Below are 16,431 nucleotides of genomic sequence, written 5' to 3' on the forward strand. Positions count from 1 at the left end.
TGAGGCCTCAGCCCCCTGCTCACTCCCAGACCCCTGTCCTCCACTGGTGACTGGAAAGAAGACGGCGAGGAACCAAGGTTCAGCTAGGAATTGCAAGGAACTAGGACCCGGATATGGGTCCTTTACTGTTGTTTCTGGCAGGGGTCAAAGAAAGTAATCTGGCCAGTGAGCCAGCAAATATGACCAGTCACCACCTCCCATCTCGATTTCAGACTCTGCCCACCACCCTAGCCCTGCCCAGGGAGCCAGGATCTCAACATGCTGCTCCCCAGCTGTCTCCATGAGGACAACGCCCTTCCAGGACTGAATTGATCCATAAGCTCCCAGGGTGTAGCCACCAGCTGTTCTTACACCACTCTCAGAACACAGGCTACAGCCTCGTCCTCCACCCTGGGCAGGTCTTCAGGGCTCCCCATTCCACCTGGTCTGAGATCAGCATCCTCCTCCAGGAAGTTGGCATAATGAGCTTGTCAGGTGACCCAAGGTGTGGCCCACGGGGCCAGGAATCTCCACTATATAGCCTAGCTTGCAATCTGGTCCTGCAGCTCCGGGACCCGCAGGTGAGAAGGGCTGGGATTTCCTGCAGAAGAGGGACAACTAGCGCCCTATTCTGGATCCGAATTCTAGACTGCCTCTTTTACCTCCACCTTCTGACCCCTGGATATTCAATACCCTACTTATTGCACTTGATCCTGACTTCCTCTCCTCATTCCCAGCCTTGTCCCCCACTCCAGACCCATCTGGTCCTATCTATTCAACTTCTTTTCCCATTTGAGCCTTCCTTACGCCCTGGTAACCCTTCTCCAGAGACTGTCCCCTTCTGTCCTATCGGGAATGGTCTCCAACCGGACAGCATCATCTCCCCTCCCTCTCTCCCAGCTGCAGGCATGGGATCCCTGTGGAGCTGGTGGGCCCTCTGGGCTGGAGCGACTCTCCTGTGGGGTAAGTCAGATCAAGCTCCCATTTATATCTGGGGAAAGTCTACTTGCCCGGGTCAGCACCCTCAAGCTTTGACCCCTCCACAAACCGCTTCCCAGTGCCACTCCAAGGCTAACTTAAAAGAGACAGAGGCTAGCAGAAATGCGAGAAGTCCTTAAGTGGTGAAAGAGATATGAGAGAATTCCTCTCTCTCTCTCTCTCTCTCTCTCTCTCTCTCTCTCTCTCACAGACACACACACACACATGCACACATGGATACTGAGAAGCCCACTACCCTCTAGTTCTCAGATGCTCTATCCGCACTTCTACAATCCCTCTCCCCCTTCACCCGCTTCACATAAATCCCCAAGTCATATTCAGACAGAATCCACATAGATTGGGTGGAAAGTTCATTAAGAACTTGAGCTAGCCAGATAGCTTTCCTTAAAAGAGGCGAAAGGTTCCAATCTTTCACATTAACAACCAGCAAAAGCTGTGTCAGGTGGAGCATGGTGCTCCAGGTCCCAGTCCCACTACCTAGACTATCTCACACGCGTCTAGTCCTCGTCTGGCCCTGAGGCATTTGAGTTCAAGAGCCCTGTGCAAAGTTCTCAGGCATTCGGGCAGCAAAGGCATGGAAGGATTACAGATGAACAAATGCTGCACGGGTAAGGAAAGAAATAGGAGCAGAGGGGGAGAATTATGTCAAGAGGGTCTCAGGTCCAGGGCAACGAGCTGGGTTTGAAATGGGGAGGAATAGCTAAATGGACCCACAACTGCGTTTTCTTAAGGGTTGACCCAGGAGGCCACAGTGGACCCCAGGAACACTGGTGGGGAAGAATTCCTCACGGCCTTCCTGCAGAATTCCGAGCCCGGGTACAACACAGCCTCTCTCTGCGTCTTCATCTCCAGTCTGTCAGAGAACACCACCTCTGTCACCATCCTCAGCCAGGCCGATGGCACCTCCCAGAAGGTCACAGTGAAGCCTGGAGAGTCAGTCATGGTCAACATCAATGCCAATGCAGAGATGACTGGCAGCAGCACTTTCCAGCGTGCTGTGGTGGTCCACTCTGACCACCGCATCTCTGTGCAGGCTTTAAATGCTAAGCCTGGAACAGCGGAGCTAACATTGCTCTGGCCTGTTGGAGCCCTGGGCACAGAGTACTTTGTACTCACACCCCCAGGCATCTCTGCCCAACATGTAAAAGAGTTTGCTGTGGTGGCCGGCAGAGCCGGTGCCTCAGTTACTATCAGCTTGAAGGCAGCAGTGACATTCCGCAATACTTTCCACCCAGCTGGTCGTGTTGTTAATGTGACTCTGGAACCATATGAAGCAGCCCAGCTACAGAGCACAGCAGATCTCTCTGGGTCAAGGGTCACAGCCAGCAGCCCAGTGGCTGTTCTTTCTGGCCACAGTTGTGTCCAGAAGCACACAAACTGCAACCATGTGGTGGAGCAACTGCTCCCCACATCTGCTTGGGGAACCCAGTATGTGGTTCCCCCTCTGACCTTCCAGTCCCGCTATGATCTAGCCTATGTTGTAGCCAGCCAGACCACAAAACTGATGTACAACCATGGGGGAACCATTGGTTCCCGAGGCCTCCAGAGGGGTGATGTGGCTGAGTTCGAGATCCGGCCAACCCGGCCACTCTACCTGTCTGCAGATGTGGGTATCCAGGTTGTGCTGTTTGGCACAGGGGCCATAAAGGGTCAAATGACCTATGACCCTTACCTGGTCCTGATCCCAGATGTGGCAGCCTACTGCTCTGCCTATGTGATCAAGAGTATGCCAGGCACTGAGGGTGTGGCCCTGGTGGTTGCACAGACAAAGGCTACCAGTGAGCTAACCATGGATGGGCAGGCTTTGGGGGCCAAGCTCACCTGGGCGGCTGTGCCAGGCAGTGAGTTCTCCTATGCGGAAGTGGACCTTGGCACTACTGACAGGATGCACACAGCTGAAGCTTCCACCAGCTTTGGGCTGCTCACCTTCGGGCTGGCTCAGGCTGTAGGCTATGGGACAGCAGCTGCCTGTGGAAAGAGTGAGTGATGGGAAATGACCCCTGACCTTGGCCTTCTAGCCATGCCTTCTCTACCTATTCCTCTTTGGCTTCCTGGCTTAGTTAACCTTTCTATCTCAAGTCTATCCTCCATGGCACACTTCCTTAATTCCTCTCCGTCCCTTCTCTACCCTTAGAGAAAATGATCCTAGATATTTACCGACAAGAGCGACCCGAGGCACCACTATCCACAGCACTGCATCGGGAAGCCCTTACTGTGAACTCCATTGGTTTGTGGGGAGGTTATAGAGTGTCCTAGGGAGACGAAGGGAGCCAGGGCGGAGGGCTCTTTGGGAAGGGGATGCTCAGCATTTTGCTACCTTAGCTACTACTGCAGTTGCACCTGCTGCTAACCACAGTGCGGCACCTCATGCAGGAGTGCTGATGCCCAAAGCCAGGGGCTCCAAAGTAGTAACACTGAGGACCCAGGTGGGGCGTGTCTGCATTCCAGCCCCATGGGTGCTTCGTGTGCTTTGGCAGAGTGAAGGGACAGGATCTGGTCCTGAGTGAGACGTCAGGCTCAGCCCATTCAGAAGATGCCATCAGAGGGCCTGGGGTTAAAACCCCATCTGTGCCTGTGTGACCTTCGATCTGTCACTCCACCTCTCTAGGCTTCAGTTTCTGTGACTCTGAAGTAGGGATAATCACACACACACACACACACACACACACACACACACACACACACCACAACAGGCCTGTGGTGGGAGTGGAACAAATGAAAGTGTGTAAATTCTTTAAATCAGCTTGTGGTGAAAGATTAGGGTGGTGCAGGGTGAGCTGTTGCCAGGAGGGTCAGAGGGGAGAGCTCTTGAGGGCTGGAAGCTGACCAGGAAGGGCTATTTCTTCCCAGGTGGTCTTCCTCAGACTGGGAACTTAGACCCAGGGATTCCTTATCCTGGTAAAACGCCACCCCACTTCAAGGGGTACTTACAATATGTGTGTATCTATATGTATACACACCCAGGCATGCATGTGTGTATCTGTGAGAGCAGGTATAAACACCCAGGCATGCATGTGTGCATTCAGGTTTGCACACCCAGGCAAATACTTGCATACACACATGCATGTGTACCTGTGTGCAAGCAGGTATCACACCCGGGCATGCATGTGTGTATGCAGGCATGCATACCCCAGCACACATGTGTAGAGGCCAGAGGTCAATGTCAGGTGTCCTCTTCTCATCCCTACCATCTTGTCTGTTTGTTTTTGGGATTCTGAAAGGGAGCTCTCAGTCAGCTAAACTGGCCGACCAGCCAGCCCTGGGATCTGACTGTCCTGCTCCCTCCCGCTCACTGAGCTAACCCAGTGCCATCACCCCAGCTCTTCATGGGGCTGGAACCAGAACTCAGGTTCCCCTGCTTACACAGAAAGCACTTTCCACATCGCCCTGCCCTGTCTTCCAGTTCCTATACTTCAGCCATTCCAGCCAGATGGGAAGACCAGGACGAGGGAAACGGAACTGTGAACGGTTGAATGTTCCAATGGCTGCTCCTGTTCCCTCTCCACCGCCTGCCATTCCTCTGGGTCAAGCTGTGAAAAACAGTAAAATAGGAAGCCATGGGGTGTCAAGAAACCCAGAGAATTCCTCTCCATGAGACTTCAGACCTCCATTTTCATGCCTGTAAAATGGGCGGTCATGAGCCAACTGCCCATAGTCCACACTGAAGGAGGGCTCTGGGGTTCTGACCTCATGAACATCTCCAACTCTGTTTTTGACTCTTCCCTTCCCAGCTCAGCTCTCCGCAGCAGAGACTTCCTGCCAAGGCATGCGGTGTACATCTGGGCAGCGCTGCCAGATGGTGAGTGGAAAGGCCAGCTGTGTGGCAGAGTCCACAGCTGTCTGCCGTGCCCAGGGTGATCCCCATTACACCACCTTCGATGGCCGCCGCTATGACATGATGGGCACCTGTACCTACACCATTGCTGAGCTGACTGGAGAGGACATGAGCCTGCCGGCCTTCAGTGTGGAGGCCAAGAATGAGCACCGGGGCAGCCTCCTAGTCTCCTACGTGGGCTTGGTGACCGTCTACGCCTATAGCCACTCTGTGTCACTGGTTCGAGGAGAAACTGGCTTTGCCCGGGTGAGTGTTCAGAGTTTAATACCCATGAGTCACCAATCAAAACCAGGAGGCCATGTCCTGTCAGGCCCCAAACTCAAGGCCTTTGGTGGGTGAGGCGGTAGGGAACTGGTGAAACTTGAGAACCAGTAGCGGTTCCTTAAAACCCTCCCCTCACCAGCGCCACTGCTAGAAGCATCAGGAACGCTTAGCGAAGGCTCAGGAGGAAAACAGTTGGGTGCTATTGGGAAAAGCAAAAGGGAAAAAAGAAACGGAAAAAGAAACGATCTAATTGTCCAACAGTAGGGATCTCTGGCATGACATAATCACCACTGGTGATCCTACGCTGGTGCCGGATCCATTGCTTTGTACATTGTGAGTTTAACGCTTGCAGGACCTCCTTGAGGTGGCGTTGTACGGTGAGCAGGGACAAGTGAGGAAGGAGGTTGAAGGACAGCAGTGATTTCCTAGGGCCCGAGGGTTAGGTCTTCTGGTACCACCTGGAAGGGGCACATGCAGGCTGGCTGCAGGGTCTCTGTGCTGAGTCTGGTGAATGCTTTGCTGTGCGGCGAAAGCAAGCAGCAGCTATCTACCTGCCCTACCATCTCCATGGAGACGGTTAGGTCTCTAAACAAGCCTTAGTCACTGTTCAGGTTGAGAGTCCCCGGTTTGAGATGCTTGAAACCAAAAATGCTTCAGATTTTGAACTTTTTAAGTTTTTGGAATATTTACATGTATATATCGTGATGGCAAACACAAGTTCATTTAGGTTCCGTCACATTTCTAGCACAAAGCCTGAGGATGATTTTCCACACTATGTTCAGCACACACAGTTTTTTATCTTATTAATCTTTCTGGCAGTGGGGACTGAACCCATGTGTTAATGCTCAGGAAGTGTCAGATTCCTTTTATTATTTCAGATTTCAGATGTTTGAGCCAGGGTATTTAGTCTAGGCAGTGAACACTTATGTACCAGCCCCCTGCATAGACTCTAAACATTTTAACTATTCTTTGCTTACCTCAGATACCCATCTGTACATTCCCGTCAGATTGACAGCCTCATTTTTTTTATGTCCTTGAAAGTCAATTACAGACATCAGATCACGTCACCAAAATGACTTCAACATATACATTGTTAGCTAGAATGTGATGTATAAATAAGTTTTGTTTAATTTCCAGATAAATTTTTGTATATTAAAACTCATAGCTGAGCTTGATGGGATGGGATAAATACAAGCTACTCAAGGAGCGGGTCCTAAGTTCAAGGCCTGCCTGGGCAGTTTAGTGGATGAAAAGCAAAGGAGAGATGGGACCGCAGCCCAGTGGTCCAGCACTTGCCCGGCGTGTGTAATGCCCTAGTTTCCGGTTTAACTTTTATTTAGTCTATAACCCTGGGTCACTGTGTAGACCAGGATGGCCTGAACCTCACGGAGAGGTTCTCCTGCCTCTGCCTGCCAAGTGCACCTCCACAGCTGGAAAGCCCCAGTTTCAGTCCACAGTAACCCACATCTCCCCTCCAAACCAAACCACACACTGTAAGTGTGCACTTCACCTGTGTCCTCACAGATGTGTAACCAAAATCTCCTTAAGATGGAGGACCTTTCATCACCTTGGGCGGTCCCTCTGTCTTCACATGATTGTCTCTGCATATCACTGGCTTGATGTTTCCCTCCTAGATTAGTTGTGCTTGGGAGGCAGAGACGGGTACTTTTGTGAGCTTGAGGCCAGCCTCATCTACAGAGAATTTCATCAAAGGGCAAACTATGAAATTTCCCACTTCTGCATATGACATTATCTGTTGGTGGATTTTTTCTCCTCCATACAAGAAACTACTTCTGTCAGTCATTTTTTTTTTCAAAAAATAGATTGAAGTTTTGAAATGTTGTTACTGAACTCTGTTCCTTACAAATGCTAGCTGTGTGCTGTGCCGCTGGGCAACATTCCAGCTCTCTTCATTTCCTTTTGAGACGGGGCTCACTGGGCTGCCCCGCTGGCCTCACACTTGCAAGCCTCCTACCTCCTCCAGAATAGCTGGGGCTCTCATTGGTCCTTCCAGGCTTGACTCGACTGTCCCCTCTCTGGGGAGCCTTCCTTAGCTGGCAGAATTCCAGCCCCAACCCTCTGCCAGAGCCTCCTTGGTCCCAGAGTGACTCCTGGCTTGCATCATTTGCTGATGCTAATCTCTCTGCACCATCTCCAGGGGTCTTCCAGCATAGGGCAGGGTGGGGAATGAGTTTATTTCATAGTAGTTGGCAGAGGCAAGGTGCAGGACAGAAATGAGACACTTCTGAAGTGAAGGTGTGTTCCAAAGAAGAATGATGGCAAACAGGAGGCATTCAGGACCGTGTGCCACTTTGTACACCGCACAGAATGTGCCAGTGCCTGTGCTATAGCTGCCCCTGGGCAGAGATCTTACCGTGCTGAGTGACATGCCACAGTGAGGGTTTAATGAAGCTGGCAGCCTCGGGAGATTTATCATCATCATTGCGGTTGCTGGTCTTGACTAGTTCTACCCGCAGCATCCCGTGTCTCGCTCCCTGTCGCATGAACATGAATTGTTTCACTGCTTCCCTGTAGCTGCCCCTTGCTGCCACCAGGCCTGCCAGGTCCCTTCCTCACATTGGTTTCACACTAGTAGTGAGTCTGCTGTCCTGCCAGGCACTGTTGGAGGCACTGGAGATGAAACCATGAAGTGGCCTTCTAGTGGCTCTGACGGATGGAGAGTGTGGGGAACCAGCACACTGCGGGCGCAGGCTAGACTCCATGAGACTGGGAAGTAGCGGAGAAGAGACAACAGGAAGGGGTTCAGGGATGGCCTCACTGAGTCAGGGACCCCTGGCAGACATTGGCTGGGAGGCAGGGTCTTCATGCACATCTGCATCTTGGAGAAGAACACTTCAGGACACTAGAGGTGCAAGAGCAAGATTCCTAGGGTCAGCATCCCTAGGGTCAGCATCCCTAGGGAAGGAAGGAAGGGCAGGGAAGGAAGGTGCCCTGTGTGCCTAGAGCTGGGGACTTGAGTGGAGGAGGTGAGGGCTGAAGGGGACACTACATAGGGGTCTGACCTCTGCGTTCTCTCTGCAGATTGACAATCAGCGCTCCCGCCTGCCCGCCTCCCTGAGTGATGGTCGGCTGCGTGTGTACCAGAGTGGAACACAAGGCGTGATCGAGCTGGACTTTGGGCTGGTGGTCACCTATAACTGGGATAGTCAGCTGACAGTGAGCCTGCCCACGCGCTTCCAAAATCAGGTGTGGGGGCTGTGTGGCAACTATAATGGAGACCCTGCTGACGACTTCCTCACACCTGATGGCGTACAGGCTCCAGATGCCTTGGAATTTGCAAATAACTGGAAGCTGGATGATGGGGACTACCTGTGTGTTGATGGCTGCCACGGCGATTGTCCCACCTGCACTGCAGGCCAGACCCAGCACTATGAGGGAGACCGGCTCTGTGGTCTGCTAACTCTGTCCACAGGCCCCTTCTCTGCCTGCCATGAATTCCTGGACCCCAAGCCTTTCCTGGAGGACTGTGTGTTTGACCTGTGTGTGACTGGAGGGGAGCGCCTCAGCCTGTGTCGGAGCCTTGCTGCCTATGCCCAGGCCTGTGCGGAACTGGGTGTCCCTGATGGGAACTGGAGGTCACACGCAGGCTGCCGTAAGTAGCACCCAGGATGGGAAGCCCATGGTGAGGGCCTGGGAATCCCCTTGCATTTGCTCAATATCTGAGTCGTGATTGTGTTTCAGCCTGATGCTGAACAATGCCAGAGATGTAGGTTGGCCAAGACATCCAAGCTTTGCCAAAGTTAGCCCAAGGTTGGGGCAGACACATCACTGGATAGGGAGAGTTCAGAGTGATTGGAGGTTGAGATGGAGAAGGCACAGGCATAGGTAGGGGAGTGAGAGGGGTGAGAACAGGGAGACGATGAGGGAAACCCCATGGGCCTGGGGAGGACTCTGCTCCCCCACCTCTGATGGAGCCATGGGAGGTTGGGGATGAGGTACATGGTCTGATCCTGCATTCCTAGTCCCTCTGGCTGCTGTGGGGAACAGATTTGGTACAGGGGATCAGGGCACCAGGGCACTAGGCAGAGGCTGCTGGGGTTCGTGGGTTGTGGAAACAGATTCTGGGTGGGCTCGGACAGTGAAAGTCACGGGATTTGCCTGCTGATTGGTTGCATCAAGAGGGTTTGAGTGCCATTAACTGAAGGGTGGGGAGCTCTGAAGAAGCAGCATTGTCTGGGGGAGCCCCACCCTTGTCCAACACAACTTCTGTCCTTCCACAGCCCTGTCCTGCCCAGCCAACAGCCGCTATGATACTTGCAGCCCTGCCTGCCCAGCCTCCTGCAACTCAGAAGCCTTACCGACCAACTGCTCTGGGCGCCCATGTGTGGAGGGCTGCGTGTGCCTTCCAGGTTTTGTGGCCAGTGGTGGCGAGTGTGTGCCCGAGTCATCCTGCGGCTGCATCTACCAGGGCCGCCCCCTGGCCCCAGGTCAGGAAGTGTTTGCTGATGACCTATGTCGGCAACGCTGCACCTGTGATGCGACCACCCAAAAGGTGATCTGCAACGACACATCAGGGTGTCCTTCTGGTGAGCGCTGCCGTGTGCTGAACGGCCTCCTGGGTTGCTATCCCGACAACTTCGCCAGCTGCGAGGCATCCGGAGACCCGCACTACGTGAGCTTTGATGGAAAGCGCTTTGACTTTATGGGTACCTGCGCATACCTGCTGGTGGGCTCGTGCGGCCAGGATGCTGCTCTGCCCGAGTTTAAGGTGCTTGTGGAAAATGAACATCGAGGCAGCCAGACCGTGAGCTACACCAGAGCTGTGCGGGTGGTGGCCCACGGTGTAGAGGTGGCCGTGCGCAGAGAGTACCCAGCAAGAGTGATGGTGAGCACCACTGGGCAGGAAACTGGTGGGTGTGGGGTGGACGCTCTGAATTCCCAGAAAGGTTAGAGGCTGTAGTTGCGGTGGGAGGGGCTTATTTTAAAATCTTGTGATTAAGGGGGAAGCCCGGAAGCCAGGCAGCACCATCTTTTCTCAGCTCAGACTGTCTGTAGCCTTTGTATTTTCCTCTGAGAAAGGACGGAGTAAGAGAGGCTTCATTCTGGGGCGGCAGCAGTCACTGGCTGGGTGGTTGTGGAGCTCTGATGAACTCATGCTTGCCTGCTCTTTCAAAGATGCCCTGGTGCCCAGTAGATGTCAGTGGTTGCCTTTCTTCCGAAACCTCAGAGTTGTAGACTTGGGCATCTTCTGAAAGATGGTGGTTCCTAGAGCAAGATGACATATGGAATGCCAGGATCTAGCTAGCCAAAAAATGCAGGAACACAGAGAGGTGAAATCACCTACAGAGACACAGGTGTGGGTTGCTGAGAAGACTAGTGAGTTTGAGATGCCCATGAGCTAGATTTTGGAACTCTGATGTTTTGCTCCAGATTCATACTTTAAAAAATGATTTTATTATTTTTAACTGGAGGACATGGGTTGTGAACATAGCGCCAGAGGAACCCAGAGGTAAGGGATCCCTCTGGGCTGGAGTTACAGGCAATATGCTGCCCACCATGTGTTCTGGGAATGAACTCAGTCCTTGTGTTCTCTGTGAGAGTAGTTCTGCTAACTGCGGAGTACTTCTCCAACCTGCAGGAGTCCATTATAGTCTATTGCCTGTCCCAAGGCGAGCCATGCAACAGATGGTGAGGAAAGTGGACAGACAGGAGTTCCAGGAGGAAGGAGGTCCTGAGGCAGGGATGAACTTGAGTGGGCAGCAAGCAGCAAGGATGCTGGTGGAGCTTGGGTGCAGGGGCCAGAGCCGGTGAGCAGAGATGAAGCAGGGCTGGAGCCGATGAGCAGAGACGAGGCAGGGCTGGAGCCGGTGAGCAGAGACGAGGCAGGGCTGGAGCCGGTGAGCAGAGAGAGCCGGTGAGCAGAGATGAAGCAGGGCTGGAGCTGGTGAGCAGAAACGAAGCAGGGCTGGAGCTGGTGAGCAGAAACGAAGCAGGGCTGGAGCTGGTGAGCAGAGACGAGGCAGGGCTGGAGCCGATGAGCAGAGACGAGGCAGGGCCGGAGCCGGTGAGCAGAGAGAGCCAGTGAGCAGAGACGAGGCAGGGCTGAGCCGGTGAGCAGAGACAAGGCAGGGCCGGAGCCGGTGAGCAGAGACGAGGCAGGGCCGGAGCCGGTAAGCAGAGAGAGCCGGTGAGCAGAGATGAGGCAGGGGCTAGCTGGAACCAAGCTCTTGAACTCAGGTGCAGCCTGGAGAACAAAGAAGATGCCACCAGGTAAATGGCAGCATCTTCCAGGCAGAGGCAACAGCAGATGTGAAGTCTGAGACTGGGTAGCCTCGCAGAGACTCGAATAGCGCTGAGAGGAAGAGAACACTCCTACAAGAGTAACACTGGGAGGTGGCATGCAGAAGCAGGAGGAACTGTGGGTCAGAAAAGTGGGCATGAATAGTGCCAGCTGGGTAGAGCAGCTTGACCTGAAGTAGAATATAAAGGAGATATCAGCAGCTATGTGAGAGCTGGGGTGTGGACGTGAGTGAAAATCTTACAAGCAGGGGTACAGCAAGTACAAGAGCCCCAAGTCTGGACTGAGCGTGAGTTCAAGAGTTCAAGTCCATGCAGGGGTGGAGGTGCAAGGGCGGGGCTGTGCTGGGGTGGAGGTGCAGGGGTGGAGGTGCAGGGGTGGAGGTGTAGGGGTGGAGGTGCAGGGGCAGGGCTGTGCTGAGGTATTGACTAGGGGACAGTGGGACGCAGATCTAGAACATTGGGGGCCGCAATGAGAGGTTTGGCAGGGACGTTGGCGTGCTGAGAGCAGGGTGTGGTTGCCCAGTGCTGTGGAAGAGGAGGCGATCAGAGCGGGCAAGGGCTGGAAAGTCAGAGACAGCAGAGGCTGAGGAATGATGGGTAAGATGCTGGCAGAGCCGAGGGGTAGCAGGGCATTCTGTGTGAGACACTTGAACTGTAGGCAAGCCCAGGAGGATAAAGCAGAAGCAGCAGCGTTGGTGGATGGTGGTCAGGTGGAGTGCAAAGCCCTTGAGGCTAGACTAACGGGAAAACTTGCTGATGGGTTACCCAATGCCGGCTGAGAGGGGTCATGGTTTGAGGGGATACAGTGCGCTGGGGTAGGAAGATTTGAGGGATACAGTACACTGGGGTAGGAAGATTTGAGGGATACAGTGCGCTGGGGTAGGAAGGTTTGAGGGGATACAGTACGCTGGGGTAGGAAGATTTGAGGGATACATTACGCTGGGGTAGGAAGATTTGAGGGATACAGTGCGCTGGGGTAGGAAGGTTTGAGGGGATACAGTACGCTGGGGTAGGAAGATTTGAGGGATACAGTACGCTGGGGTAGGAAGATTTGAGGGGATACAGTAGGCTGGGGTAGGAAGGTTTGAGGGGATACAGTACGCTGGGGTAGGAAGGTTTGAGGGGATACAGTACACTGGGGTGGGAAGATTTGAGGGGATACAGTATGCTGGGGTAGGAAGATTTGAGGGATACAGTACACTGGGGTAGGAAGATTTGAGGGGATACAGTACGTTGGGGTAGGAAGGTTTGAGGGGATACAGTACGCTGGGGTAGGAAGATTTGAGGGGATACAGTATGCTGGGGTAGGAAGATTTGAGGGGATACAGTACGCTGGGGTAGGAAGCCATGGTTATTGGCTCCATAGTAACTGGAATATGAAGAGAGGTTTGTTCACATCTCAGTGAACCAGACAGCAAAGAGAGAGGTCAGTGGGCTAGATTCTGCCAAACCTTCCTCCCAGCTTTGTCCTTCTCCAAGCTCGGCCCACTTCTAAAAGGTTCCAAAGCCTCCTAATGCAGCGCCATCAACTATGGGTGGCATTTAAACACGTGAGCCCGTGGGGACATTCTCAAGTGAGTACCAGGGAGATAGGTGGGACAGGATTGGAAAGGCAGGAGAGATCTGGATCCCAGTGGAGAGGATAAGGAGTGATGGGTGATGTGTTAGGCAGAGGGAGTAGCGGTTGTGAAGCCCTGAGGCAGAACCCAGGAGGGTGGGGTGACTGGAGCCAGCTGAGCGAAAACGTGGACACATTGACCTGCTGCTCTGCCCGAATCTCTGCCCAGGTGGACGGCATCCTTCAGTACCTGCCCTTCCAGGCTGCAGATGGGAAAATTGAGGTGTTCCGCCAGGGCAACGATGCTGTCATACGCACAGACTTTGGCTTGACCGTTACCTACAACTGGGATGCTCGTGTGACTGCCAAGGTGCCCAGCAGCTACGCCAAGGCTGTGTGTGGGCTCTGTGGGAACTTCAATGGGGACCCAGATGATGATCTGGCTCTGAAGGACGGAGGCCAAGCCAACAGCACTCTGGACTTTGGAAATAGCTGGCAGGAGGAGATAATCCCTGGGTGTGGAGCAACTAATCCTGGTGACTGTTCCCAACTAGATTCACTTGTGGCTGAGCAACAACAAAGCAAAAAGGAATGTGGGATCCTTACTGATTCTTCGGGTCCCTTCAGGGAGTGTCACAAGTTGCTGAACCCGCAGGGTGCACTACGTGACTGTGTCTATGACCTCTGCCTGCTGCCCGGTCAGTCTAAGCCACTGTGTGATGCTCTGGCTGCGTATGCTGCTGCATGCCAGGCTGCTGGGGGCACTGTGCATCCCTGGAGGAGCGAGGAACTTTGCCGTGAGTACCAAGAGTGGCAACTTGGGATTGGGTCTGATGTTTGTTCATTAATATACAAGTAGCATTGCTTAATCCTTTGGATGTCTGGTGAGGCAGGGATTGTTTATACTTTGGAAGAGTACCAACTCATAGTTACATGCCAACACTCCATGACAACCAAGAAGTCACAACAGCATACAGTGACACTGGTGACTGAAAATTTATGGTGACCCCAAGTCAGATGGAGCCTGGACCCTCTGCATTTCTCCTTGGTCCCATCTCACCATTTAACCCACATACATCTCTATGCTTCAAGTGTGGGTGCAGGAAGGGCGGGCAAGCAGTTTTGCTTGTCTTTCGCGGAGATTTGGAAAGCCACGCACACATCTCCAGAGTTTTAAACTTTGCTTGGGTATGCCCTGTACTGCACATGTTTTAACTGCGCACGTAAACACAGCTCGACTAGCTTCAGCATGAGGCCAAGCTGTGTAGATGGTGCCAGGTTCCCTGCCCTTGGAGGGAAATTTGAACTCTGCGAGTGGAACATGCCCCTCTAGCTGCTCCATCTGAAGAGTAGATAATTGCAAGCATCAAAACTCCCAGAAAGTGGTAATCTTTGACTTTTAAGAACCTTTCGTTGTGGGAAAAGTTGAACCTACCACAAAGCATGCTAGGACAGCGGATCCTTTATGTCCATCATTCATTCCACAAAGATCAACATGGTATTGTCATTTAAAACTGCTATTACAGCCGTGTGTGTGTGTGTGTGTGTGTGTGTGTGTGTGTGTGCGTGCATGCTGCTGGAGAATGGTAGAATGCTTTGCTTGACTATCAAAGGTTCTGAGTTAAAAGAAAATGCAAGGAACAGGAGGAGGGGTGGGCAGGAGGGAGAATGGTGACAAAGAAAGACAATATCCACAGATGCACTGTGTAAATTACATGTGTGCACATGTTTTTTTTTAAAATATTTATTTATTTATTTATTATGTATACAATATTCTCTCCGTGTGTATGTCTGCAGGCCAGAAGAGGGCACCAGACCTCATTACAGATGGTTGTGAGCCACCATGTGGTTGCTGGGAATTGAACTCAGGACCTTTGGAAGAGCAGGCAATGCTCTTAACCACTGAGCCATCTCTCCAGCCCCGAGTGTGCACATGTTTAAAACACGCATTGCACCAAATTTATACCAAACCTGAAGAGCTGTTAGAGATGATCACAAATCTCACTAGGTATTAGAAACAAATATTAATTGATAGGAACAAATAAAATGTTACAGGAGTCGTTCTCCTGGCCCCATTAAAAATACAGGCATCTTGCAGCTGGGTAACTTGCATGCATGTATAAACATGTATATGGGGGGCATCCACTGTGTCCTCTGAAAGAGTTATTGATTATGATGACCTCTCCCTGCAGCACCGACCTGCCCACCTAACAGTCACTATGAGCAATGTTCCTATGGATGCCCAATATCCTGTGGAGACCTGAAAGTGTCCCAAGGCTGTGGCTCAGAATGCCAAGAGAGCTGTGTTTGTGATGATGGCTTTGCCCTCAGTGGTGAGTCTTGTGTGCCTCTGGCCTCCTGCGGCTGTGTACACCAGGGCACCTACTACCCACCAGGAGAAACCTTCTACCCTGGACCTGGATGTGACTCTCTTTGCCACTGCTACGAAGGTGGCGTGGTTTCTTGTGAGCCCTCATCGTGTGGCTCACATGAGACTTGCCAGCCGTCCAATGGAGTCCTGGGCTGTGTGCCTGCGGGCACTACCACCTGCCAGGCATCAGGAGATCCTCATTACGTCACCTATGATGGCCAACGCTTTGACTTCATGGGTGCCTGTGTGTATGTGCTAACACAAACTTGTGGAACCCTGCCCGGCCTAGACCAGTTCACCGTCCTGCAGGAGAATGCACCCTGGGGCAATGGGTATGCCAGTGCCACTAAGGCCATCACGGTCCTGGTGGCCAACCACACCCTGCGACTGGAGCAGAGTCAGTGGAAGGTCCAGGTGAGAGCAGGGGCCGGGGATGGGAGGAGGATCCCTTAGAGCCCTGTGTGGGCAGCACAAGGAGAGCATGCAAGACCCCTGGAGAAAATGGGAAATGGGGGTCCCAATTAGAGGAAGCATTGGTAGAAAGTCCAGAGCGAGGCCAGGCACTGGGACCTTTCACCATATGGCTACAGCTCTTCTGCCTCATCCTACTGACTCTTTCCTCATCTCCCCTGTCCTCCATCTTCCTTCAGTGTGGTGCCTGCCCCAGGCTCCTCGCTGGGCTCTCACCATAGACAGAACATGGTACAATCACACAGAAGAAAGTTCAAATAGGCCAGTCTGTGATCCTGTCATCTAGAGCTGTTGGCAGAGACACACACTCCTTTTAGCCTTGTGGAGTTGGAGGCACCATAATTTGCTTTCTTTTTTTTTTTTTTTTTTTCTTTTTCTTTTGGATTTTCAAGACAGGGTTTCTCTGTAGCTTTTTGGTTCCTGTCCTGGAACTAGCTCTTGTAGATCAGGCTGGCCTCGAACTCCCAGAGATCCGCCTGTTTCTGCCTCCCAAGTGCTGGGATTAAAGGCGTGCACCACCACCGCCCGGCAATTTGCTTCCTTTTTAAGAGGGAGAGTTCCCACCACTGTCCCGAGGTCCCTGAGAGAATTTAGTGTTAGTTTTTTGTTTTGTTTTTTTTTTTTTTTTTCTGTTGCAGAGGCCTGAAAGAGCTGCTTCAGGAAGGAGATACTCATTGTCGTTCAGGATTTCCG

At 52.6% G+C, this 16,431-nt stretch overlaps 1 protein-coding gene across 3 annotated transcripts in view; it reads left to right on the top strand.

The window, feature by feature from the left end:
- Positions 1-547: 547 nt before the first annotated feature.
- Positions 548-16,431, top strand: part of LOC121449124 (Fc fragment of IgG binding protein) — a 75,653-nt gene continuing 59,769 nt past the window's right edge. For 2 of the 3 annotated variants that reach the window (XM_041653347.1, XM_041653348.1), the window contains exons 1-7: positions 880-942; positions 1,710-2,957; positions 4,710-5,059; positions 8,120-8,690; positions 9,319-9,923; positions 13,126-13,693; positions 15,089-15,681. In XM_041653347.1, coding sequence (XP_041509281.1) covers positions 888-942; positions 1,710-2,957; positions 4,710-5,059; positions 8,120-8,690; positions 9,319-9,923; positions 13,126-13,693; positions 15,089-15,681 — 3,990 coding nt within the window. In that variant the 5' untranslated portion in view covers positions 880-887. Of the gene's footprint in view, positions 561-879; positions 943-1,709; positions 2,958-4,709; positions 5,060-8,119; positions 8,691-9,318; positions 9,924-13,125; positions 13,694-15,088; positions 15,682-16,431 lie in introns of those variants that run through there. The other variant, XM_041653349.1, reaches the window with a different exon arrangement.

This window comes from Microtus oregoni, unplaced genomic scaffold (assembly GCF_018167655.1).
Source record: "Microtus oregoni isolate MIOR12 unplaced genomic scaffold, Mior012 000006F_ref0000085, whole genome shotgun sequence".
NCBI classification, from domain to species: domain Eukaryota; kingdom Metazoa; phylum Chordata; class Mammalia; order Rodentia; family Cricetidae; genus Microtus; species Microtus oregoni.